The 26,507-nt window shown below is 47.0% G+C and overlaps 1 protein-coding gene across 2 annotated transcripts in view; it reads left to right on the top strand.

The window, feature by feature from the left end:
• The window catches only part of VEGFD (vascular endothelial growth factor D), a 391,659-nt gene extending 365,439 nt beyond the window's left edge, over positions 1 to 26,220 (top strand). Inside the window, exon 6 of one of the 2 annotated variants that reach the window (XM_085622323.1) lies at positions 25,297 to 26,220. In XM_085622323.1, the coding sequence (XP_085478449.1) occupies positions 25,297 to 25,427 (131 nt within the window). In that variant the 3' untranslated portion in view covers positions 25,428 to 26,220. The remainder of the gene's footprint in view (positions 1 to 25,296) is intronic. The other variant, XM_085622322.1, reaches the window with a different exon arrangement.
• The last annotated feature ends 287 nt before the right edge of the window (positions 26,221 to 26,507 follow it).

The following is a 26,507-nucleotide window of genomic DNA, read 5'->3' as shown; positions in this document are numbered from 1 at the left end:
ATGGTGTGAGGCTCCTGGCTGCCGGACCCCTCGTAGTCGCCCCACATCCGCGGATGCTGTCCTAGGCTGGATCCGCTGTCCGCCGAGTGTGGAGGTCCCGATGCCCGACCCTCGGAGCGAGTTTGGCCTGTCTTGGTGCCTCCAGGGCTGAATTGGACGGCCCGCAGCCCGCGCCGGCGCGTGGGCGGAATCCTTCAGGCTCCCTGTGCGGCTCCATCTGCTGCGAGAGGCCCCGGCGCACCACGAGGGGCGAGGGCCGCACGATCCTCATCGGCTGCTTTGGACCCGGAGGGCGGACGCGTTGCCCGTGCTGCTCCTTCCTGGCATCTACTTGGTGGCGGTGAGGCTCCGGTCGGCGGGGAGACCGACCCGCTTCAGCCTCGACGGCCCGGGGCCGCCCGGGGGCTTGTGTTGCTGTTGCCTCTCGGGGGATGGGTCGCCCTGGCCGCCCCGTCGTGCTCTCCTGACGACCTCCTGGCTGGCTGCATCTGGTGGTGGCGTAGGCGAAAGGCGGCTGCCCCGTGATCGGAGGAGCTGATCCGCTTCTGAGGTGAGCTGGGAGAGGCGAGGCTCGACGGACGCTGCCCGGGGGTGGTGTGGCCCTTGTCGGCGGGCGGATCGGCCCGGGGCGGAGGCTGCGACCGGCGTGGGATGACCCCTCCTGTGCCCTTGCTGTAGACCGGTGCGGACTGCGGTGGTGGCCCCCATGGCTCGGGCGCGTGACTGGCTGAGAGGGGCCTCCCCATCGTGCCCTCTCTGGAGCCGCGTCTTGCCCCTTGGACCTGGGGGGGGGTTGGGCTGTCGGCCCCTGACCTCCTGCTGCCTCGACCACACCGGCGTCCCGGTGGCCCTCCCCCACAGTTCACCGTTGGGCACCAGTGCGGGCGGACATTCTGGTTGCTGCCCCCCCCCCCCCCCGCTGTGGCGACAGCGCTCTGACCCGGATCCAACGGAGTGGCCGGGTTGCACCCCTGTTCCTTCCTTTCCCATCGCCCTCTCCCCTCTCCTGCCTGTGTTCCATTGGTCCGCCATGGGCAAGGAGAAGGGCCCTAAGTTGCCGGGCACGTCTCATCAGACGCGGATCGACCAGTTCGCCAGCTCGGACCCTCCGGGCGGGGGGGGGGGCCTCGGCCCCGAATAAGGACCTGACTGTCATCCTCAAAGCCATTGATGCCTCCCGCACCTCCCTTGAGGGGATGGTTGGGGAGGTGAAGGTTGATGTCGCGCTTTTACGGCAAGATCTCCGCAACGCCACAGCCCGCATTACGGAGGCGGAATCCCGAATCTCGACGGCGGAGGACGACATTCACTTGTTGCAGGATCAGGTCCGGGAGCTCACCACCCACTCCAAGGAACTGCACCGGCGGGCAGAGGATGCCGAAAATCGCGCCCGTCGCAACAACCTTCGCCTGGTGGGCTTTCCGGAGGGAGTGGAGTCTGGCCGTGCCGATGATTTCCTTGAGCAATGGTTCAAGTCCTGGATGCCGGAGAATGGGCTGTCGACTTGGTTCGTGGTGGAGAGGGCGCACCGGTCGCTGGCGGCCAGACCCCCCGTGGGGGCTCCCCCGCGCCCGTTTATCCTTCGGATCCTCAACTTTCGGGACAGGGACGCTATCCTGCGGGAGGCACGAGTGCGTGGGCCTTTGACCTTTAACAACCACACCATTATGGTTTTTCCGGACTACACCCGGGAGGTCCAGGAACAGCGCCGTTCCTACATGGATGTGAAGCAAAAGCTGCGTTCCCTGGGTCTTCAATACCAGCTCCAGTTCCCGGCCCGCCTTCGTGTTGTCTTCCAGGACAAGACACTGTTCTTTGATACCCCCCGGGAGGCCTGGACTTGGCTCACTGAGGAACGGCCTCTGCGCCCACCCGCGGGGGTGTCCTCCGCTGCGGGGTCTCGAGGCCGCGAAGCGGCCGTAACCCGACGACCACGGCGCAGGAAGCGCACGCAGTCCCGGCTGCGCCGAGGAGTGGCGACGATCCGGACCCGGTCCGCCAACGCTTCTGAGAGACTTGTGAGGGGCTCGTCGGCCTCCTCCGACGCATCGTCTAGGGCGGCAGGGGGACCCCGACGTTGCTTGTCGCCCAGGCCGGGGGGATCTCCTGTCCCTCTCACCGTACAGTCGGACTTGTCTGACCTTTCCCGCAGTCCTGCCCTGTGATGTGTGGTCTGCCCCGGGTATCCACGGGGGGAGACGGACTTGTTCGGGGGCGGGGGGTGGGAGACTCTGCACTCTTACGCTTTCTCGCCACTACCTAGGCTGTATCACTGAAATCCGTACCTCTGGAGGGGTCCACTACTCTCTTATACCCGAGCATCTAAGCTTGGGGTCTTGAACCTGTTGGGGTTTGTTCGGGCGACAGATGCTTCCGTTTTCGAAGTGTAGGGTGGGGGGTGGGGGCCTGTGGTTGGGGGCCTGTTGGTTGTTTCTTTCTGGGGGAATGTTCTGTTTGGGTTGGATTTGTCTTTCTTTGAATGTCTTCTACTACACCACACTCAATGCATCGCTGTGCCTCTCCACACACCCACCCGCGCATGCCTCACTGCCGCTCGCCCTCATGCGCAGTGCAATGCTCCTCCCCGGTGTGGGGCCCACGGTCCTGGCCCCTCACGGCCACCTCATCTTTAAAATGCTCTGCTCTTACCATTCCCATGGGTGATCTCACCTCCAGGGCCCGCGTGCGCATTCTGTCATGGAACGTGAACGGATTATTGGACAGACTCAAACGTACTGCAGTCCTTAAGTATGCCCAGCGCGCCGAGGTCGATGTCCTCCTTCTCCAGGAGACCCACCTGCTGGGTGAGAGGTGCCCCTTCTTGGCCAGGTACGGGTATGACCGGGTGTGGCACTCTGGATACTCTCGCGGATCTCGGGGAGTCGCCATCCTGCTGCGCCGCTCCGTCCCCTTTGTCCTTTCCCGGGTGATCCGAGACCCCCAGGGGATGGGGATCGCTATTAGCGGTACGCTGGACGGTCGGCCGCTCAATTTACTGTCACTCTACGCGCCACCCATTGAGTTGTCTAGGGCACTATCCCAAGCCGCATCTATGTTGACTGCTCTCCCACCGGGTGCGGTAGTTGTGGGAGGGGATTTTAACGCTGTCTCCGCCCCGCCAATGGATTCCTCCGGTCTGGTATCGGCGCCCCGCGCTGCGCGGGCTAAGCAGCTGGTGGGATGGGCAGAAGCTCAGGGCTTATGCGACGCTTGGCGTATTTGGCACCCGCACACACGGCAGTACACCCACACCTCAGCCGCCCACCACACTCACGCGCGGATCGACGCTATCTTTGTCCCCTCCACCGACTGTGCGGGCATCCAAGACGTCCAAATCCTTCCTAGAGGGATATCCGATCACTCACCTGTCCTCCTGGGGCTATGCTCCCCGCCCCAGGGGGCCCGTCAGATGTGGCGCTTCAACGCCTGGTTTCTCCAGGATCGGAAGCTCTGCAAGGGGGTGGGATCCGCGTTGGTGCAGTACTTTGGCGACAACGACGGGTCAGTCTCATCGGCGGGGACCCTCTGGGAGGCGGGTAAGGCCACCGTCAGGGGGGCCGCCAAGGCGCTGGTGGTGCGCCGCCGTCAGACGCAGCTCCAACAACTCACTGCCTGCGAGGCCCGGGCGTTGCGTTTGGAGCAATCGCTACCCGCGGATGGAGATCCGGCTGTAGATAGACAGCTGCGGCTTTTACTGGAGATTCGCCAGCGGTCGTTAGACGCGGCTAAACTCCTCTGGCAGTCCTCGGTGGCACGGGTCTACGGGTGGGGTGATAAGAATGGCGCTCTGTTACACCGGCTGGTTACGTACTCGGTGGCGTCGCGTATTATCCCGGCGGTCACTGATTCGGAGGGCCAGCTTCAGTCCTCCTCCGTGGCCATGGCAAACGCCTTTGCTCAATATTATGCGCAGTTATACCGCGCCCGGGCGCCGGAACTGTCCCTAGCTTCGCTACTTGCAGCTCATAATTTAAAGCTTCCTTGCCTTCGGTCCAGTGATTGGGAGAGCCTGGAGGAACCCATCTCTCTAGAGGAGATTGGGGAGGCGATAGGGCGCACATCCGCGGGAAAGACCCCGGGACCGGATGGATTCCCTCAAGAATTTTATGCCGCCTACAAGGACCTTCTGACACCTCGGTTGAACGCCCTGTATGCCGAGGCGGTTAAACGCGGCTCCTTTCGCCCAGAGGCCGACATGGCCACGATTGTGGTTTTGCCCAAGTCCACACCACCCTCTTGTGATAGGTCGGCTTATCGGCCGATTTCCCTCATTAATACAGATATCAAAATCTACGCGGCGGTCCTGGCGCAGAGGCTTCGGCCCTTCTTGCCGCACCTGGTCCATCCTGACCAATGTGGCTTCATGCCGGATCGGGGTACTCGCCACTGCCTACGTCGCCTCCATGTGGCTCTGGCTCACCGCCACCGCATATCCCCATATCTCACGCTCCTACTCGCCGACTTCGAGAAGGCTTTTGATTCGGTTGGGTGGCCCTATCTATTCGAAGTCCTGGCTCAGATGGGTTTCGGCCCCAAGTTTGTCGGAATGGTGTGGGTCCTTTACGCGCGTCCTCGTGCTAGAGTGCTAGTTAATGGGGCATTGTCGCGGCCGTTTCGGATCGGCCAGGGGACGCGGCAGGGGTGCCCGCTGTCGCCCCTCCTCTTTGCCCTTGCTATGGAACCCCTTGCCGCCCTGGTCCGCGCAGATCCTCTTCTTCGGGGCTGGGAGTGGCCGGACCTTGTGCCCGACAAAATAGCCCTTTATGCGGACGATGTGTTGCTGTACCTTAGCGACCCGGCCCAATCTGGTCCCCGTGCGCTCCATCTCCTGGGCCTTTTCGGCCGTGCGTCCGGCCTCTATTTGAACCCACACAAATCGGTCCTAGTGCCTCTGCACCCCTCCCGGGAATGCTTTGACTGGCAGGACAGGATTCCCCTCCGCCGGCTGTCCTTTAAATACCTGGGTATTTGGATCTCTCTTCTCCCAGAGTTGAGCTGGGCCCTTAATGTGGCCCCCTTGGTCAAGAGGGCCAAGGCCGATCTGGCGGGCTGGCACTCGCTCCCGCTTAATCCGCTGGGGAGGGTGGCACTCTACAAAATGATGGTCCTCCCCCGGTTCCTTTACGTGCTACAAAACACCCCCGTGTCCTTTCCGCGGCCTTGGTTCCGCGAGATGGACGGGCTGGCTACCCGATTTCTCTGGGGTGGGGGGAGACCGCGGCTGGCCCTCGCTACGTGTCGCCTGCCCACCTTCGATGGAGGGCTCGGTATGACCAATCTTTACCTCTACTATTTGGCCACTCGCCTCCTCGTTGTTCATGATTGGTTCGGAGGGGGATGGTCCGACCCGGCCTACAGGGTGGAACTAACTGCCTTGGGTTTCCCCTGCATTTTGGATTGTCTGTATGGTGCCCCCATTCCCACTTCCTGCCCCGACATCACTAGAGCGATCTTTTTGGCCTGGCGGGCGGCACTCCGTCACACCCGGTGGACCGGGCGGCTGACTCGCGCCACCCCCCTTTGGCATGGGACGTGGTTGCGGGACGTTGCTGCCCTGGAGGGTTTTCGATCATGGGACCTGCTCGGCATCTCCCTGCTGGGGGACGTCTGGCGGGGGGGACGCATGTGCTCCTACGCGGAGCTGCAGGCGCGCTTCTCTCTACACTCATCACAATTTTACAAGTACCTCCAGCTGCGCCACGCCATCCGCACCTACACTCCCCTGGATGTTCGGTTGCCGGACCATAGTCCCCCGGAAGCTCAGGTCCTGCTGGGGAACCTAGGGAGGGGGGTATTTCCCGCATACACCGTACTCTTATTAACAACACCCCCGCGGTCCAAGACGGCTTGAGGGGCAGATGGGAGGGGTGGGTGGGGCCCCTGGACGAGGTGGACTGGCGGGACGCCCTTATGGCCCCCCGGCTGGTGACGGCCTCAGCCAAGCTACGGCTGATTCAAATATATTATCTCCACACAGCATACCTTACTCCGGCGCATCTACACCGTGCGGGCCTCTCAGCTGACGCCTCTTGCCCCCGCTGCGGTTTTGACCCGGCCGACTTCATTCATATGGTGTGGTCCTGTCCGGATCTTGGGGATTACTGGAGGGGCATAGAGACTAATCTCACTGAGGTGCTGGGCTGGGAAGTGCCACACAATCCTAGACACGCCCTGTTGGGCATCACTGATGGTCTACAGGGTACCCGCGCAGAGAAACTGTTCCTTATGACTGCGTTCATGGTGGCCAAACGGGATATTGCAGCGGCATGGAAACACTCACAACCGCCTACCTTGGCCAAATGGAGTGCTGGTGTAGACTGGTGCGCGGCCCAGGAACGGACTCTCTACCAGGCGAGGGGTTGCCCCAAGAAATATCGCAGAGTATGGGGGAAATGGTTGGGCAATGTATTCTGAGTGGGTGTGTTGGGGGGTGGGGGCGGGGGGTGGGGCTTTGGGTGGAGATGGGTGGAGATTGGTCTAATTCCGTGTATTTGCACAGTGGTGATTTGTCCGGCTCAATGTTCCTTATTTTTACAAAACCTAATAAAACTTGTTTATCAAAAAAAAACCTACTGCTATGCACTATACTATGAGAGAACGGAGGAGTGCAACTTGATTTAGAGTTTCTTAGGGAGAATCAACGCACTGGATACCTGCTTGCAGCAAGATGCTGTAATAATCAGTAGCCGGGAGAAAGTGTTGCCTGTAAAGGAAAACCTGCATCAGCTTTGGCACCTCTCCTCCCGGACTTGACTGAGTATAAGCTTTGAATGTAAAACGGGATGCTGCTGCATCTGTCAAGATCTTCTGGGAGTATCTTGTGTGATAATCTGGGACTAAGTTGTCACTTGACAGGCATTTTACATTGTTGCTTATCTGATATGGGAATTTCTGACATAACCTTAGGAATGTCTAACATAACCGGTGTGCATCCCTTTGCTAGTCTTAGATGCTTCCTTATAAACAAATAGGGTGAAAACACATCAATTCAGAATACATTGTTTATGTTATTATCATCAGACCCTAAAGTAGAGATAACAAGGCACTTGTCCCAAACTGATGTTGCATCAGGTGTCTTATTGTGGTCCTTTTCTGTGCATCAGGTGTCTTACCAACGTCAGTATCTTAATGACTTGACACTTTCACAGGTTCATGGAAAGATAAATACAGACGATATCTGCATCAAAGGCAGGAATGTAAATGATTAGGCAAAAATAGAGAAAATAGAGTCTCGACCAGCTCAAAATAGAGTCTGGCCATAGGGACATTATGTCACCGGTGTTAAATAAAAGGTGTAATCTTTTATATCCAGATGTTGGAGCTTCCAAGTGTCTTTCAAATTAAATTTCTTGCATGGGTTGATTGTGTTGTGCACTTTAAGAGGTTGATATTTACATATAGAGTTCCTATCAGTAATAAAATCCATACGTTGGTAGCTTAAAGTCTACACTTACTATGATTTACACATGATCTGGAATTGTTGTTAGTTTGCACCATTAGTTGCATATACATTAACAACATAGAAGGCTGTATTATCCTTGCTTAGTTTTGAGAATACTCATCTTCCCTCACTATCTGAAATGCTACCAACTAGAGTGATGTCTGACTATTAGATATTAGTGTAATGACTCCATCCCTTTTATTAATAGCTGAACAAGCAACTTCGCTTACCTGTTTATTGTTAGAAGAATTTGCTTCTTTTAATGAATCTTACACTCCTTCTAGGCCATACTTTGATGAGAACATTATATCATGTATGCATGGTTAGTATAAACTTTTTAGAAACAAGTTTAAGTGATTTTGCTGTCCAGGTCCTCTCTTTCAAGTTATACACATTTTGAAACAAAAGGCATTGTAAGTAAAATACAAAAATGCTTCAGATTGTCACAACCAAAATAGAAAATATTTGAGTTAAATAAAACAAAATCGTATCAAGACTATGGGTTACGTTCATCGCAAAAAGAAAAAATAATGCATACAGCGGCAGATTCTTTCTCCAAACACACACTCACCCTTAACAACTGTAGACTAGGAATGGCGATGGGGCGGTCAGTCATCGGACCCTGTGGAATTAATTCTGTATGATGGATCTAATAGCGGTTATAAACATTGTTCTCTACTGGTAATTATATTGTGTAACACATAAACATATAAAGCAATGAAGTTGAGCAATTAACTATAAACTTTGATTAGTATACTTGCCCATAAGTATCTTGACTTGTGGTGAGTATCTCGGTTATATGTTAGTTGTTTTAGCATAGTTCTGTAAATCTTTACCTGGAAGAGGTATCGATTGAGCCCGGAGGAAGTACAGGACTAATGCACTATAGGAAGGGTCAACTATTGCCCGTTAAGACCTGTGTAAATGGGAATAAGGAGTGAGTGGGTCATTGACAAGTTGAGGTGCACTTTCAAATCTAACTCCATTAAGGGAAGTTTGGTTAGTATGAATTAAGTAGGGGAGCCTTGTTGCAGAGGCTAGCATTTTTAATCTTCTATTTATTACTTATTGTGAAACATTAGTGAATGTTTCAGGGTAACGTTCGATTTTTCTATGAGACAATTAGGATTTAAAATGACTTGAAACTGGTTCGTGATTCAAGGTGTCAACAAGAGAGTCACCTTCCGTCTCCTCACCCACACACACAAAGCCCTGCACAACCAAGGACCAGCATACCTCAACAGCCGCCTCAACTTCTACGCTCCCACACGCCAGCTTCGATCGACCAGCCACGCCCTCGCCGCCGTCCCCCGGATCCGTAGAACCACCGCAGGAGGAAGGTCCTTCTCCTACCTGGCCGCCAAGACTTGGAACTCCCTCCCGACCCACCTCCGCCTGACCCAGGACCACCTCGCCTTCATGAAGCAACTCAAGACCTGGCTGTTCGAGCAGTAGCGGACCACCCTCCCACCCACCCCTCCCTCCCCCAGCGCCTTGAGACCCTCCGGGTGAGTAGTGCGCTATATAAATGCTGTGATTGATTGATTGATTGGTTTCAGTGTTTTCATACAAGAATAAATTCAAGTCTCTGCGGTCTGCGAATATGTGTGGTTTTCTATTATGGATTATGAAAAATATTGCTGGGCCTGCAAAGGGGAATTGTAAGCGCATCACTTTCAGCATTGTTTAAAAGTCTATGTTTGAGGGGTCTGGTTTTACCAGACACACCCTTTTGAAGGTATGGAAAAGTTTGTTTTTAACAAAAACAAGTATCACTTTCGACACCAACTAGTATATGTGTGGTTTTCCATTATAGATTGTGCAAACGTTTGTTGGGCCTGCAAAGGAAAATTGTAAATTCACTGCTTTAAGCCTTATTTAAAAGCCTACTTTTGAGGGGTCTGGGTTCACCAGATATACCCTTTTCCAAGGGTGTGGGAAAAGTTTGCTTTTAACAAAAACAGTTTGAGCTTTTCGACTCCAACTAGATGGAAGGATGTATACTGCTTGTGAAACTAGAAGTTAGTTTAGAAGAAGCTATAACTTGTGGCCTACAGTTACTTAACGGCACGAGTTATAGTTTCTTCATATAAGTAGGACTATAAGTATAACTATATTTGCTGAATTTCTATGGTTTTGTGTGGGTAAAATGTCAACCTAGCTATAACGTCCCTGTAACCTTTGTTTTTTTTCAATGAATTTCTATTTTTTTAACATAAAGTAATATAAAATTACCATATCGTAATGCAACCACTGCTATGGATTGGCCTCAAGGCCTGGCCTGTGGACCCCTCCTGTATGCACTGAACCACAGGCTGCACACGGCCTCTGGCTGTGCGCGGTGTGGGTATGGTGTGTGAGTGGGCCCATTTTTTTTTGTATTGGGTTTTGGATCCGCAGATCCATTGTGTATTTACACTGGGTGTCGTGTTGTGCACCGCAGTGGATCCCCTGATCGGCCCCAAGTTAAAAAAGTTAAAAAAATTCTCATGAGTGGTCCCTCATAGACACCTCCATATGTCCCATTGGATCAGGACACCTCTATCCTGACCCCTTATGTGTGTTTTTAATTACTTTTTCCCCTGGGGGGGCCAGACAAGAATCAAAATGGCAGCCGCAACTGTCCTTTCAGGTTGCAGCCAGCCAATCAGGGCCTTGCTTTTCACCCAGATCCTTGTGAGTATCCGCGAATACACGTCCCTCGATATCTAAATTATTCTTTCCTTAAAATCTCAGAAAATGCTGAACAGATTTACCCCAAATCACAAAAAGCACAATCTGTGGATGGAGGTCTAGATTTCTTACAAATTTGGTGCTATTCTGTTCAGCGCTTTGGGCTGAAGATGTTTCTAAAACTTGCAAAATTCCAATAGGCATTGCATGGGGGAAAAAGCATTTTGGGACCCCCCTTTTCTCTGCCCCTTCTTGACAAATTGCCCTGAAACTTTGCTCACAGCAGTTGAACTAACTTGCGCACTAGTTTTGAAAATTTCTTGATTCGGTAAACGGCGCCAACGTTATTCCACTGAAAAAAATGTTAAAGTAACATTATAGCTAGATGGAATTGCCTCTTAAACCATCCAATTTTAAATGATTTTATAATTATCAAAGCAAACTGTAACTTGCGCCCGCCATGCACAGCTAATTTCTATAACTTAAGTACTGCTAATGTGTGTAAGCTTTTGCAACATGATTAGCCTCATATGAGGAGGGTGTGTGCTGCATAAAGGCTGTGCATAGTAGAGGATTCACCATCAAACAGAGTTTGAGAGTCTGTAAATAGTGGGTTCTCTGTGAAACATTGTGTACACAGCCACAGCTGTACATAACAGGGGCTTGGCAACCTAATAAGGTTTGTTTGTCTGGAGGAAGTGGTCTCCTCATGAAGAGTTGTGCACATGATAGAAGCTGTCCATGGTAGGTGCTTACCCACCTAATGGGGGTTGGCTGTCTTTAGGGCTCTCCTTGAAGATTCTGCGTAGTTGAGGCTTGACAGCCTAATGGGACTTGCAGGCTTGGAGGAAGTTGGCTCTCAATGAAGAGCTCTGCTTAGGGTAAAGGCTATCCATAGTAGGAGTTTGACCATGTTATGGGGCTTGGATGTCTGGATGGAGTGGGCTCCTTGTGAATAGTTTTGCACACAGTGAAGGCTGTGTGAAGTAGGAGTTTGGGCACCCAATGGGGCTTGGGTGTCAGGAGGTAATGGACTCTCAATGAAAATATGTGCACATTACAAAAATGTGCGTAATGGGGCTTGGCAGCTTAATGGGAAATGTGCATCTAGAGGCAGTGGACTACAGTCTAATTATGTTAAATAAGCACATATGTTTATTTAATTTATGGTTCACATGATTCTATGCCATTCCCTACTTTCAAAGGCAGTACTCGTTTCTACAGTAAATTGAACAGCTATATGGTGGATGATGTAATCAATAATGTCATTTGAACTTCATGGGTGGTGTAATCAAGGATGGCATTGAACATGAGTAATGTAACATGAAGGTTATAAGCAGTGCATGGCAGAGGCACAAGTTATAGTTATAACTGGCGACTTTCAATGTTTTTTCAGTTTAAAATGTTTTGTTTTAGGTTTCATTTTCACCTACATTTGACATTACTTTAACCTTTATTTTTTCAGTGAATTTCCAAGTTTTTTTTTTTAACATAAAGCAAGATATTATTACCTTTACTAACTAAAACATCTCTTTAACGTTCGTTTTTTTCAGTGAATTTCTAGGTTGTTTTTAACTCAAAGTATGATCTTACTACCATACCTAACTATAATGTCACTGGCCTGTGCTGGGCAAGCCCTGCACCCAACCCACCTTGGGCAGACAACCACCCCCTCACCTTGTACACGGCCAGGCAGTGACAGTACTCATCACAATATAAAGGGTTGTCATTGTAAATAATGCAATATATAAAAGTCATCAGTGATGTCATCTATTATGTAATTTAACGTGTCATGAATGATGTAATATGTGAGGTCCTAAGCAATGCACTGCAAGGGCACAAATTATAGCTAGTTCACTGAATGATCGCTGGAAAATTCAGGTTTTTTTTGTTTTCAAATGTTAGTTTGTAACTCATTTCCACACCTAACAATAACATCATTTTAACCTTGGGTTTTTAAGTGAATTTCTGTTTTTTTTTTAAAGAAAAGAAAGATATTAGTACCATACTTAATTATTAAGTCCCTTTAACTTTAGTTTTGTTTGGTGAATTGCTCAGTTCTTTTTTATCATATTCAGCCAACACTCCGACTGTGCAAGGCCTTTGGCACGGCAGTGGATGGTTAGCCGAAGCCCTTCTAGAGGGTTGCCAACCCACAGCATCCTTTATCCACCCTCCTGCCCTGTATGGTCAGTTTGCTGCCCCTGCCCATGTCGGCATACTCTGAATTATCAGCTTGCTGTCCCTGCACCCCTTACGCATGCCTTCTGTTCTACATTTGCATGCCGCTGCCCCCTCTCGTCTGCCCTCTGTGGTCATTTTGCTGACCCTGCAATGCCGGTCTGACCACTGTGTTCGGCATGCTGCTCCTGCTCCCTCCCCTCCTGCCCTCCATCCTTCATGTGCATGTCCTGAGCCGGCCTCCCTTACCTCCGGGGTACATTGTGCTGCCCCTTTCCACACCAGCCTACCATCCATGGTCAGCTTGCTGTCTCAACTTCTGTCCACTCTCACCTGCCCTCCATTCACAGTCTACATGCCCCTGCCCCCTTTTGCCTGCACTTTGTGATTGGCTTGCTGTCCCTGCCCCACTCCCGCCTTTCCCCTGCCCTCTGTTGTCCGCGTATGTGCCCCTGGCTCCTTCCTTCTGCAATGTGTGGTCCATTGTGCTGCCACTTCCCTGCTGCCTACCTTGCCTTTTCTGCTTGTTGCCCCTGCCCTCTGTTGTCCATATGCCTGCCCCTGCCACTTCTTTCCTGCCCTACACTATCCATTGGGATTCCAAAGTGCCTGCCTGTTCTGTTTGCTGCCCCTGCCCTACTCCCCATTGGCCTTTATTGTCTATGTGGGTGCCTCCACCCCTCACTTCTGCCCTCCACAGTCTGTTGTGCTGCTATTGCCCCTGCGGCCTGCACTTTAGGTCAGTGTTTCTGCCCTTGCCAACTTCAACCCTGCCCTTCGTTGTCAGTGAGTATGCCCTTGCCCCCTCCCTTCTGCCCTCCATGGTTTGTTGTCCTGCCACTGACCTTGCTGACTGCCCTACCTGGTCATCTTGCACCCCTTCTCCTGCCCACCTTTGCTTGTGTGCGTGTGTGTGTCCCTGCACCCTCCGTCTTGCCCTTCATGTTACGTTATGCTGCCCCTGCTACCTGCTTTTCTTCATTTTAGCTTTCTACAGACCTAACCATGATTCCTATGACCAAATGAACTCTCTCATTTTGATTATTCCTAAAGGAAATACTTTAGATGTTAAAGCTTTGAATCCACCAAGAAGGCTTCAGGTGTGCCACACTTTTGTGACTGTATTGCTTCTTTTTTCCCATTCATTGCTCGGAAATGCAGTTTGTGTTATTAAAGGAATGGACTTTAAATCTACTGCTATACATAATAACATAAAGCCGAAAATACATCATCCTCTCTTATGATCCTGACAAAGAATTAATTGACAGGCTGCTGCTGGTGTTGAATGTGCATGTTTCAGTCTGCATGCCAGAATGTTTTACTGATATGGATGAGAAAGATATTTAAGAACTCATAGAAAATGTATTCTTATTTTAGCTTTAAGTATTACAACTTTGAATCAATGAAGATGGTGTCATTTGTGCCATATATACAAATGTTAGCATTCTAGTTGTTTATTAAAACACTGTGGCAAAGCTGCAGTTGATCATTAGGTGGTAAGTGGCATGGTGCTGCTGGTGTTGAAAGTACGTTTCACTCTGCTTGTCAAAATGTTTAACTAAAATGGATGAGGAAGATATTTGCTTTCTAGAGCACTAACCACTAGGACAAAACAAAACCCCTCAATTTGCTTATTTCTGAAAGTAATATTTTAACTTTAACATCTTTGAATCCATCAAGATGGCAGGTGTGCCACACTTCTGTTATAAATGTGAATGTTAGCAGTCTAGTTTGTTTATTAGACCACTTTGGGAGGCTACAGTAGAAAAAAACTGACAGTTGGATGTGGATGTAACCCTGCATGTTGGGCCAAATGTTGGCACCACACAGGAAATACATAAAACAAATTCCAGTTCTTGTCTCAACCCTTAAGGTTTAGAACCGATAAAGGATACTCAACTGGTAGAGTCTCCGCCTCTTACTGTTTCAACACAACCTGGATCAGTTAATATGAAGCTCCTTCAAGGTCCTCGAAGGGCTCAAGAAGGACTGGAATTACTGGAGGTCTTCTTTTCACTTTCTGACCTATCTGAGGCCAGTGGTTCGATAATATCTTTAGGGTCAGAATGTAGAGAGCAGGTAGCTTTTCAGCACAACCTAAGCACAGCTGCCCACCTGGCAATCAGGTACCAAAGTAATTAAGGAAAAGGCTAGGACTGCCTAAAAAAATGGTACAACCTCACACCAGAGGAAACAAAAGAATTGGTCACACAAATATACTCCTCTGTCGACCTTGAGCCTTGTTGGTCAAAGGAGGAGGAGTTATTGTGCGATCTAAAGGGGGTTGAGTTCACCCCTACCAATGCTCAGATTTCTGATTATGACCAGTCCACTTCACGGCTCACCCTGCAACGCATTACCGCCTTGCAGGATATTCCCTCTGTCCGCTCTCAGGCTTCGATTTCTTTGAAAAATGGGGGTTCTTCAAACAAAGTCCACTTGACTGATGATCTATCTAACAAGCCAACCTTATCCTCCATAGATGAGTTACTCTAAAGGGAAGAGTACAAAAAAGACTCTTTAGCCCTTAAAATATCTCATCTTCAAACTCAGGCGGTTCTCAGAAAATGTCTAAAAATATGGACATCATCTGTAGTTGCCTGAACAACATTGAGTCTCGCTCTGTTGTTATGAGCGAATTGGCTCAAGCTGGTCACTGTCAAGTTGGGTCTCATAAAAACATGCAAAAAAGTATTGCTTTCAAGATGGAGGATATAGAGAACTGTATGAGACGGAATAGTTTAAGTGTACTTGGAATACCAGAAGGCAACGAGGATGATGAGTGTACTTGGAATACCAGAAGGCAACGAGGATGATGTCACTAGAGCACATATTGTTCACCTTTTTAGACAATCATTGGCCCACTTCAGTGACTGGGATATGGACTGCCTTATTCAAATAGCTCACATATTTCCTTTTTTAAGCCCAACAAAGGTGGAGCCACACTGTATCCTCGTACCATTCTCAACTATGTGGGGAACTTTATATTTAGACAGCTCATCTTTCAAGCTGCCCTTCTGCGTTCCCCTATTACATACTGCGGGGTGGATTTTGTTGTTGTCAGATCTGACTTATACCATGAGACAGTATAGCATCAATGGTGGTTCCATGAGAACATATCTGCCCTGCAGAAGGCTTGGGCTACAGTCTCACATTTGGAGCCTGTAAATTTACAGATCAACTAAGAGGGTCATAACATTTTGTCAGGATATGGTTAATGTACAAGACTTGCTCAAACTCACAGCAACACAATAATACTGCAGTTGCAAATCAGCTGGTTGAAACAGGAACCTAAATATTGCTGATGCATTAATGAGGCGTACTAAATCATTAGTGTTTTGAATTTGGTGTTGGCCATGCTCCAGACAGCTGGTTGTTTTTGTTATATTAAAATTAAGAAGCAATATCATATGTACTATATGTTTGTAGATATTAAGCAGGATCTCTATATATTCACATTTCTTCTTTCTTCGTTTTTTGTTTTTATTGTCTTTCACTTTCTTTTCTACTCGTCTCTGACAAACATTTGTTTTCTTTAAAAATTATTTCTTGCCACTGGGTGTCCCTTCAGCGTTGTTTGCGAGAGGCACTCATTGCAATTAGTACTAGGGGCTTTCTACAAAAGTCATGTGGGTCATTATTATCAGGAATTCGGACAGGAATGGGGGTTATGAGGGTGTGGTTGCTGGCATAAGGTTCTTAAGGGTAGGAAGGGGGAGTGGGGAAGCCATGTGAGGGTGGTGCGGTTTTAAAAAAAGGAAAAAATAGGAACATTGCAAGCTAATCAGGTATACATAGCATCATACACACAAGCAATGTAACACTTAGGTGCCGATTCCGATCCTGTAAAACCCGGGTACAAATGGTCATACGGAGCGTTTTCTCCGTACGACTCGTACCCGGGAATTCCACTGTACAAACCAGCAAGTACGATTCGTACAGAAATACCATTTCCGTACGAATCATAAAAAACACCGTACGGCTAAAAAATACATACAAATCCGGTCAGGCAGCGTTTTATGGACCAGCAAGTACGATTCGGACCTACAGCACTCCGCACGGCAATATTTTTACAGGAGCCAAAAAGTGCCGGAAAAGCTAAGTACGCTGCGATGCACGAGGAAAAGGGGGCCCGCTACGCGACGTACACACCATCACCCACATCGTACATGTCATCATGTACGGTGCGTACCCCAACATTGCATATGTACGGACCGTACCACCCCACCCCCGTATGTACGGCCTGTACCCCCCACCCCCCGTATGTACGGCCCGTACCCCCCGTATGTATGGCCCGTACCCCCCACCCCCCGTATGTATGGACCGTACCCCCCACCCGCGTATGTCCGCACCGTACCCCAGGTGTACCCCCACCCGCATATGTCTGCACCGTACCCCAGGCGTACCCCCCACACGCGTATGTCCGCACCGTACCCCAGACATACCCCAATCCTCGCGTATGTACGGACCGTACATCCGTGAGGATTGGGGTACGCCTGGGGTACTGTGCGGACATACGCGGGTGGGGGGTATGGTCCGTACATACGGGGGGTGGGGGGTACGGTGCGGACGTACGCGGGAGGGGTGGGAGGCTGGGGGGGCCGTACGACTCGAACCCCAGGCACAAGTGTACTCGGGGTAGGGCTCGTACAAAGTTCGCTCCGTACGGAGCCTTTTCCATGCGCTTGTGTTTTCGGACAGGCAGTACGGATCGTACTTGCGCGGTCGGACTTCAGTTTTACGATTTGTATGTAAAACTGTCCGGGACGTCTCGTAGACTTTTCCAGAGGCGATTCGTATGTATTTTTCACGTACGAATCGTACTTCGCCGTTTGCACGGGACTTGTACGATTCGTACATAAAAAAATACGGATACGAGTCGTACGGGAAAAAAAAATCCAGGATCGGAATCGACCCCTTAATGATTAAATTGCAATTTAACAGTAATAGATGTGCACATGTAATGCGGGAACATAAATGATATGAGATCTCATATTTATTAGGGAAGAATTGCATACACTGAAACTTAAAATTCTATGTCTACAGGAGATGCATCCTACTATGCAAGAGCCCTATAAACTCCAAAACTAGGGTTATGAGATCTTAGTGGCATCTGGTCACACACCCCACAATATGGTTTTGCCCTTTTTGCTCGAAGGGGAGAATGGGCTAGAACAGAGGTAAAGATTGATAATTCTGGCTGATGGTCAAGGGCCAGGATTAAAAAGGGAGGGGTTCAAGTCACTATTTGTTCAGTCTATGATCCTGAAACAGAGATCCATCTGTTTTTAATATCTTACCTGGCATGTTACATCTGTAGGTGGATCCTATTCTCCTTTGTGCTGATTTCATCCTAGTCATTCAACCTGGCCTTGATTTCACATCAATGGTAGATGCTAGGCATAGACATATAAGAAAATCACAAATGTCGCCTAAGCAAATTACAGAATCACACGCCGAAGTGGATGTTTACCAAACTTGCTGCCCATATGAGCATGGTTTACATTTTTCTCTATGCCTCATTGTGCGCCTTCTCGGATTGATTTGATAGCTTTGCAATGATGCCGTATTTAGAAATAAAACTCAACATGAGCATTTTATTGGACCATAATGCCTTATAACTTTATTTTAAGTCTAGTTATTTTCAAAATCTGTCTGTCCCTCCCTGTTGGACTTATGATCATAAACTGCTTTTGGATACCATGTAGCACTCCCTCAAAGAATTTGTCGACATCAATTTAGGCTCAGCAACCATTACTGTACTTTCAAAGCTTTTGTACACTCTTACTTTTTCCATTAAATAGGGAGGGCTGAAAGAGCTAAAGAGGCTCACTCACACTCCAATCTTCTACAATTAGAAGTAGACTATTGATCTAATTTTGGCAGACAACCTCAATCTTTTAATACTAGATTCACTTTTGAACAACTGAACGTTCTTCAAATGTTGCTGAAAAAGAGATCTTGGGACAGAGCCACCCGAAAGCTACAGGCACACATGAGCTCTTATTTCGAGAGTAGTGCAGTAATTGGGTGTCTTCAACCATTCCATATCAAGGATAAAAGTAGTAGGAATGCATTACCATGAATTAGGAATTCGAAAAGGGTTGGTGGTCTCTGGTGAATCCGCTATAGGGGGTGTATTCCATCAGTTCAAGCTTCGTGGCTTCTCAAGAGCAGATTGCCAACTATCCCAAAATGTTTTGACTTCTAGAGTTAATGACCCTGCAGCGAGAGGTTCCTGATCCACAGACAATCTGCCGTGATATAGCCAAGGCAATTTTTAAGTTGGCGTTGGGTAAACCTGCAGGTCCTGATTTAATTCCTATAGAATTGAGGCCTTTTCTAAAATTCTGATCCCTCTGTTGTTTAACCTGTTTAATTCTTCCACATTTAATATTTCTGTGCCACCATCTTGGGGCAAAACCTATATATCTAAATTTCTCAAGAAAAATTAGGATGCTCAAGAATGTGACTCTTATTGGTCGATCTCGCTGATTGTCACAGATTCAAAAATGTATATGAGATTATTGTCTAACTGTCTCTCAGCAGTTATTACTGTCATAATAGATCCTATGCAACATGGATTTATCCCCTCAAGGCACACTATTTCTCATGTTATTACAGCAATGTTGACCCTTGAGGTTGCAAGTATCCTACGAAAGCCCTCTGGGATGATCCGTTGGAATTCAAATAAGCATTCAACAGAGTTTTCTGGCAGCCCTTATGGTCCACTATTACCCTTATGGGCTTTCATTCTATTTTTTTAGTTGAGTCACTACACTATATACCTTGCCGACTGCTCGAATTGTCTATATAGGTGGCTTATCCAACATTATTCCCTTTAATCATGGAACTATGCCAGCCGCCCCCGTCTCCACACCTTTTTGCTCTTTATGTAGAGCCATATAATCAGCCACATATATCTGCACAAAACACCTTATGTTGAGGAAATACTGGCTTAAACCCCCATTCAGAGTTCTAAACCTATAATACTGCAGGGGAAATGTGTCTAAGAGGTGAATCATGACTCCTAACAACACGTATTCTCAAATATATGAAGCAGGCAAATGAAGAATTGTGCAGGGTGGCTCGTGTGGGCCATCAAGGAGACTAGGCAGCTCCAACAGCTAGACTTAATTGTGTTGGTTAGGGTTTTACTTTTCCAATTCAAACTGACCTCATTGTCATAGGTATATATGACCCCAATTAGCCACAGCAGGCTTGGAGCACACATTTTCCCTCTTTCGAAAGTGTGCAGCTATTGGTATTTTTATAATGATGTAATTGACTAAAGTATATTTGATCAAAATGGCTGAGGTGCCTTTTGCTGCCATAAATAAGGTATTTATTATGTTCATTTTAAAAGTTGAAAACAATAATTAGTCTTAAGTTTCTCTCCTTTTATTGCATACTAATTTAATGGATTGTAATGATTTTAATTAACCATACATTAAATGATTCATGATCCTTTTGATCCATATATTCAAGCCCTAAAGAAACCGACTGTCCTTCCTTTATTGCATTCACATAAGCTTGAAATTACATTATAATCATATGCTGGTGAGATTGCAATTCTGTCTTTGTCTCCTGCTATGACTCTAGTGGCAGTTGAGCAGTAGGTGAATATTCCAATATCCAAAACACAGAGAGTTAACAACTTACCTGAAATACCAGACTCTTGTTTTGCCAAGTCAGCAACCAACATATCTGAGAGTTCAAGTATCCATAAATATGGAGTATACTATTTGTGTCAACTATGATACTCTGTATTCAGAATCACATGAGACTTTTCGTAAATGGTTTAGACTCCATCTGCAGCTAATCAGCAGGTTTATTATTATCATGATGGTCATCTGGCCTTGATACCTTTACCTTTTTAGGTAATCCCAATTTGTCTTCTGAAAGCATTTTTTTTAAAAAGTGGAATGTCTTGCAATGTCAGCCAATCAATCAATCAGTCAATCAATCAATCAATCAATCAATCAATCAAATAGCATTTGTAGAGCACTGCTTATCACCCCAAGGGGTATACAGGTGCTGTGCTGTGGGTCTCAGCCGAAGAGCTAGGTCTTGAGTCCCTTCCTAAACAGGTTAAACGAGGGAGAGATGCGTAGGTGAAGGGGGAGGGTGTTCCAGACTTCGGCAGTGAGGTGAGAAAACGAGTGTCCTCCAGTGCAGCGTTTGCGGATGCGTGAAGCCTGTGTGAGGGTGAGGTGTGCAGAGTGCAGGTTTGTGGTGGGTTGGTGAAAAGTCATGCGGTGGTTCATATAGTGTGGTCCAATGCTGTGGAGGGCTTTGTATGCGTGGCTCAGGAGCTTGAACTGGCATCTCTTGTGGATGGGAGGCCAGTGGATGTCTCTGAGGTCCTGGGTGATGTGTATTCTCTTGGGCAGGTTGAGGATCAGTCTGGATTCTGTGTTCTGTTTCGTCGTGGTCTTTGCATGAGTCCAAAGTCTGTGCAGGCATAGAGTGTGTTGCCATAGTTGAGTCGGCTAGTGACGAGGGCCTGTGTCACAGTTTTCCTGGTGCTGGTGGGAAGCCATTTGAAGATTTTTTGGAGCATGCAACTGGTGTCGAAGCAAGCAGATGCAACAGCGCTGACTTGGCATCTCATGGAGAGTTTGCTGTCTAGATGATGCTGAGGTTTTGTGAGTGGTTTTACGGTGCAGAGGTGAGACCGTGCTCCATCGACCACAATGAGTCGTTCCAGAGGTTTGTGTTTCTGCTCAAGATCAGGACTTCTGTCTTGTCTGTGTTTAGTTTGAGGCAGTTGTCTTTCATCCATGTCGCTACATTCTTCATGTCATTGTAGAAGTAGATCTTTGGTTGAGAGTGAGAGCAGCACGAGTTGAGTTTCAACGGCATAGGAGATGATGATGTGTGCTTGAATGATGACTGAGAGTGGTGTCATGTAAGCATTTTGGAAGGAAATTAGCCCTTCAATTTGTGTGTAGGGGTAAACATGTGTTTGACGCGAGGGTTATGTTTAGAAAGGTAGCAAGACCCATGCGGAATTGCAGTGGCACGCTATTGGAGAATGGATTTCTTTGCAAGATTAAATTGAGAGTTATTTTAGGCACAATGTCAACTCGGCATCATTACCCATAATTTAGGATAGAGTAAAAGCAGTTTTTAGGAGAATGTGTATATTAATAGCAATCAGAGATAGAGCTGGATGCATGAGTCTCCTTGAAAATATCATAAAACAATTAGAAGAGGCTGATTGATTAGCAAAGTAGAATGAGATCAGATTAAACTATTATGTGCAAGAATCATGAATCCACACACAACATTTTCAACGAAGAGTATATGAGTAAAGTAATAAAGTGGGAAAGTTGTTGGCATGGCAGGCAAAATCCAAGCAGATGCAAAAGAAATTTCAAACTATTGAGGAATTAGAGAACAGTCATCTAATTAGAGAACCAGAGGAAGTGGTAACATGTCTTTACATATACTCTACTAACCTATATAGCAAAACTAATACGCCTAATAGTTTGAGGATGTTTTGCAAAATCTAGCCTTATTTTACTTTAATGAATGCCAAAAATAAAGGTTATCAAAAACAAATCTCTAGAGATGAAGTTATAACTGCTATTACAGATATGCCGCCTGGTAAGTCTCCCAGATCAACTGGGCTAAGTAGTGAAATTGACAAAGTTTCCTTAGCCAAACTGATAATCATTTGGTCAAATTATTTAACCACATTTGGCTCATAAGCCAGAATCCAGCATTTTTCAAGGATGGGACTTTATGCTCCTGTTTTTTAAGCGAATTAAACCCTAAACAGTGAAGTTTTTACTGCCTTATTACACTTCTCAATAAGGAGTATAAGATTTTTATGAAGGTATTGGCTTTACAATTGGCTAATGTAGCAGGTATTTTAATAGGGACAGACTAAACTGGTTTCATACGAGGGGAGACATCTTTCCTCACAGATATATTTGATCATTTTTTTCACAACAAAAGCAACATTGCTTTATAGTTTTTTCGATGCATTTTACCTAGTCAATTGTTATTTTACAGAAATACAGAAAAAATAAGGAGAATGTACATACCTTATCAAGTTATCCTTGATTTGTGTATCAAGGACAAGCATACAAATATAAATGAATGGCGTACTAGGCAAACTATCAGTAGAGGTACAAGGCAGGAATGCTCCCTCTTGCCCTTTATATAGAACCACTGGCTATAAACCAGAGGGATTGTAGCACAATAAAAGTTGTTTGACAAATGTTGTTAAAATGAGGTTATGTACAGATCATGTTGTATTATATCTACAAGACACAGAAAACCTTGCCCAAACATTTAAAATAATTCTACGATATTCATTGGTATCTGATACCTTTCCATCTATACTAGAAATAATCTGAAAGAATTATATGATTTAAACTTTAAACCCCCTAATTAGGAAAAAATCTAGCCAATTACAAGGATGGGATCAGAAGAGATTCACCTTGATTGGTCAAAGTACCTTGGTTAAAACATCTAGTGTTACTGCAATGTTTGTTTATTTTGCAAATCATCCCTTGCAGGGTAACAACATCATAACAATCAAATTAATTGGGGCCCACAAAAACAGTAGGACTAGTAGACAAAATCTATGTTGAACTGCCTTAAATGGTTGATGGGGAATTCAAGATCTGAAAAAATATTATATTGCTACCTCACTAGGTTATCTGCAGTCTCATATGCACTCAGAGTGCTAGTATTGGGATAGCAGTATTATAGAAGCAGAAACTGATCCAGAGGACCTAAAGGCTTTTTATTCATTACGTTTTTGCATCCTAATTGTTTCAAGATCGGGCTAAAAACTATCCAAATACATACATATATACAGGTATGTCTCAAAGGTATTAATCTTTTCACAAATCTACTCCGATTTGGGATAATTCTAATATTAATGTTGAAATACGTTAAGGCGCTAAGATTTGGAAAGCTAGTAATATCATCCTTCTGGAGGACATACTGGAAGGAAAAATGGTAAAATCTATAGCTCAAAAAACAATTCAAATGAACCTTTTTTAAATGTTCACAACTTGGGGTAAAAGTCCATAATAAGAATATGCTTCTATATGTTTAAAGGGTGTCCTGAGAGAAATTAGTGATAAAGAGTCAATTTCATAAAAAATACACGGGCCGATTATGATGTCGGTCATAAAGCCTCTGACCTTACGTCAGAGGCTTTACGACCGACATCGTCGGTTTCAATTCCGACCGGCTGATTATGATACAGCCGGCCGGAATTGAAACCGACCAGTCATTCCGGCTGACTTTCAATGGGCTCAAGGAGCCCGTTGGCCAGTCGGAACCGGCCCATAATCCATATGGACCGTAGTTTACGATGCACAGTTTCCGTCAGGGTTCCCATGCCGCCCTTTCCGACATGGAAACCCTGTTGGAAAGTGTGTTTGGGGGTCCCTAGCAAGGTCCCCTTTCCCTTGCGGCCTTTGGTTTGGGGCCGGGGGGGCACCTATGGTGCCCCCATATTAATCGCTAAACCTTGTGGCAGGCACCTTGAGGTGCCTGCCACGGGGTGCAGGGATTAACACAATCTCCCATTTCTCTATGGGAGCTCGTGTTGTGGCCGGTTTATGGCCATAACACAATCTCCCATAGAGAAATGGGATAATGCGACAGCACCATGAGCAGTCGCATCATAACTATTTGGTCTGGACCACCGACCGGAGGTCGGTCGGTCCCATTTCCGCCACGGTGTCTCTGCCCGACATCATAATAGGCCCCAAAGTATTGGGAGAGGAATCCGAACCACTTGAGAAAATTCGAAACAAATATAAGCGGCACATTCTCTATTTTACATTGTTGAGGTTTTATAACACACCAGAGAAAAATCGAAAATGGTACCCTTAGGTGACTACAAAGTGTTCAATATTCAATCAAATTTTTACAGGGGAGCACTTTTTTCTGAATTGTCGAAAAACAACAAGATGTGTGGATTATGGTGCAGGATCACTTAACTAATATATTTAAACAGCATTAATGGATCTGAATAAAGACTGCACATACTGGCATGCCTTTTCGGTAAAACAAAAAATAGGGCATTAGGGATAATATGGGGGGTCATTACGATGGCGTAACGGCCACCTCCGCCAAGCCGGCGGTGGCGACCGTTACGCCATCGTAACGAGTAATACCCCCGCCATATTATAATGGCGGGGGGTATCACGGTGGACGCAAAGTGCGTCTCCCACCTTTCCGCCGGTCGTCAATCGTTTTGATTGCCGGCCGAGCGGACTTGGGCCACTGATATGGTGGCGGTGCCTAGCAGGCACTGCCATCCATATTAGGATATGTGTGGTGAAAGGCTTTTCCATGGCGGCGATGCCGCAATGGAAAGGCTGACGGGGATTTGCTTTGGGGGCCCGTTGCAGGCCCCCCGGGGGGTGGAGGGTGCACATGGGTACCCCCCTCCATTTCCATGCACAATGTGGCAGGCACCGCATGGTGCCTGCCATGTTGTGAATGGGAATGCACAACATGGCAATTTGACATTTCGGAGGGTGCTGCTGTAAGCAGCACCCGCCGCAATGTTAAACTGCGGAATGCGACCGCCAGGGTGGCAGTCGCATCCTAATTTGCAGTGCGGGACCGCCGCATGTCTGGCGGCTGGTCCCAACTCCGCGAGGATGGCGGGCCGACTCGGGTCCGCCCACCATCCTAATCGACCCCATAGTTCTTACTGCAATGTTGCTTGTTCAGAAGTTGATCACTACGCTTCGGAAGCATGGAAGCTCACCTGTAATTTACAACGGCGATCATAAATTAAATATTTAATGAACTGGGAAAAACATATTATGAATGAGTGGGCCAACTTTGGAGGCCATTCACAGACACTATTATTGATTGGTGAATGTATCTGTCTTGTTTTTATTTTTCAAGAACAGGTGTATTTTTTTCTTTTTTGTTCTGTTATGTGTTAGTGTCTTTTCCCCTGAAAATAATATTTAAAAAATCATCCTTTGCTTCTTTATTTCTTTGAACAGCTGTGAAGACGACTGCCAATTTCCAGCAAAATCCTGCCCATATGGAAGACTGGTGTGTGCAAAATATTTCCGTTGTCCAAAGGAGAGAAGGTTGGGTTCCATTTTGCCGCAAAAGTAGGAAAACTTCCTAATCAAGCTACATTGGTTATATCTACAGCAAAGTGCCTGCCGTTTTGTCGAGAGACAGCCAGTGATTTTAGGTCGTTCAGTGACCTTGAGGATTTCACTTTTATTGTCAGACGTGCAAATGACAAACAACTGTTTTAAAAAAAACAATACAACTACAGGACCTTTCCGAAGCATAAGGCACTGATCATCCTTTTCAGACTGAAAGACATATGAGAAGAGACCATGCGGACCACTATTGAGAGGAATAGATAAGTACATTAGCAGAAACCTATGAGTGATGTCCCAGATGCTGACACACCTTTCCATGTATGTGTGTTACCTATGCATGAACACATGAACAGCTGTAAAACGTTCGGTTCAAAGTGGTTTGATTTGCAGAGAATCTGTATATTTCTCAATGAACAAGTACATTTGATTTCCTCATTTCTGCTTCATTTGCATATACCTTTTCCCTTATGTCATATATTTATGTTTGGATAGTAAAATAAATCCATCAGATATGTAAGTAGCTCAGTGATTTGCATGGCTTTCATAGGATTAAAAACATGCACGTTTCTCCTGCTGAAGTTGACTGCGAGGAAATGTTCTGCCTTTGGGCCACAATCACAGTATAAATGTGGAATTTTAAGATCTATTGCTTACTGCCTGTACGGCGGCTGATATGATTCAGGCAACAGCAACGTATGAACTGTGGGTGGACAACATCTACCAACAATTTACACTTTTCATAAATATTCATATTTTTGGGATATAAATAAAATAAATTGCCTTCACGTCTGAGCTGTGCTTACCATCGGTTGAATAATGTATAAACTTGCTATGCCCACACGTTGAGATGTCTGGAGTCGTCGTCCATTGAGGTTTTCAGAACACCCACAACGAATTCCTGAGGCAAATTTGCAGATTTTGAGTGGAGATTACTTGTATATTGTGGGCCATTCTGAAAACCTGGTTGGATTTGAAATATTCAGTGGTTCCACGAGGGCAGCCATGTCAGTTTCTAGTTCTCATTGAACAGACATGTCAGGGCACTGCATTGCTTGAGAAGTATCTTGTATCTGTATTTTGTTAATAATGACAAA

Source organism: Triturus cristatus, chromosome 8 (genome assembly GCF_964204655.1).
Source record: "Triturus cristatus chromosome 8, aTriCri1.1, whole genome shotgun sequence".
Classification (NCBI taxonomy): Eukaryota; Metazoa; Chordata; class Amphibia; order Caudata; family Salamandridae; genus Triturus; species Triturus cristatus.
Note: the sequence above shows the minus strand (reverse complement) of the source record. Positions and strands in the feature narration are given on the sequence as shown.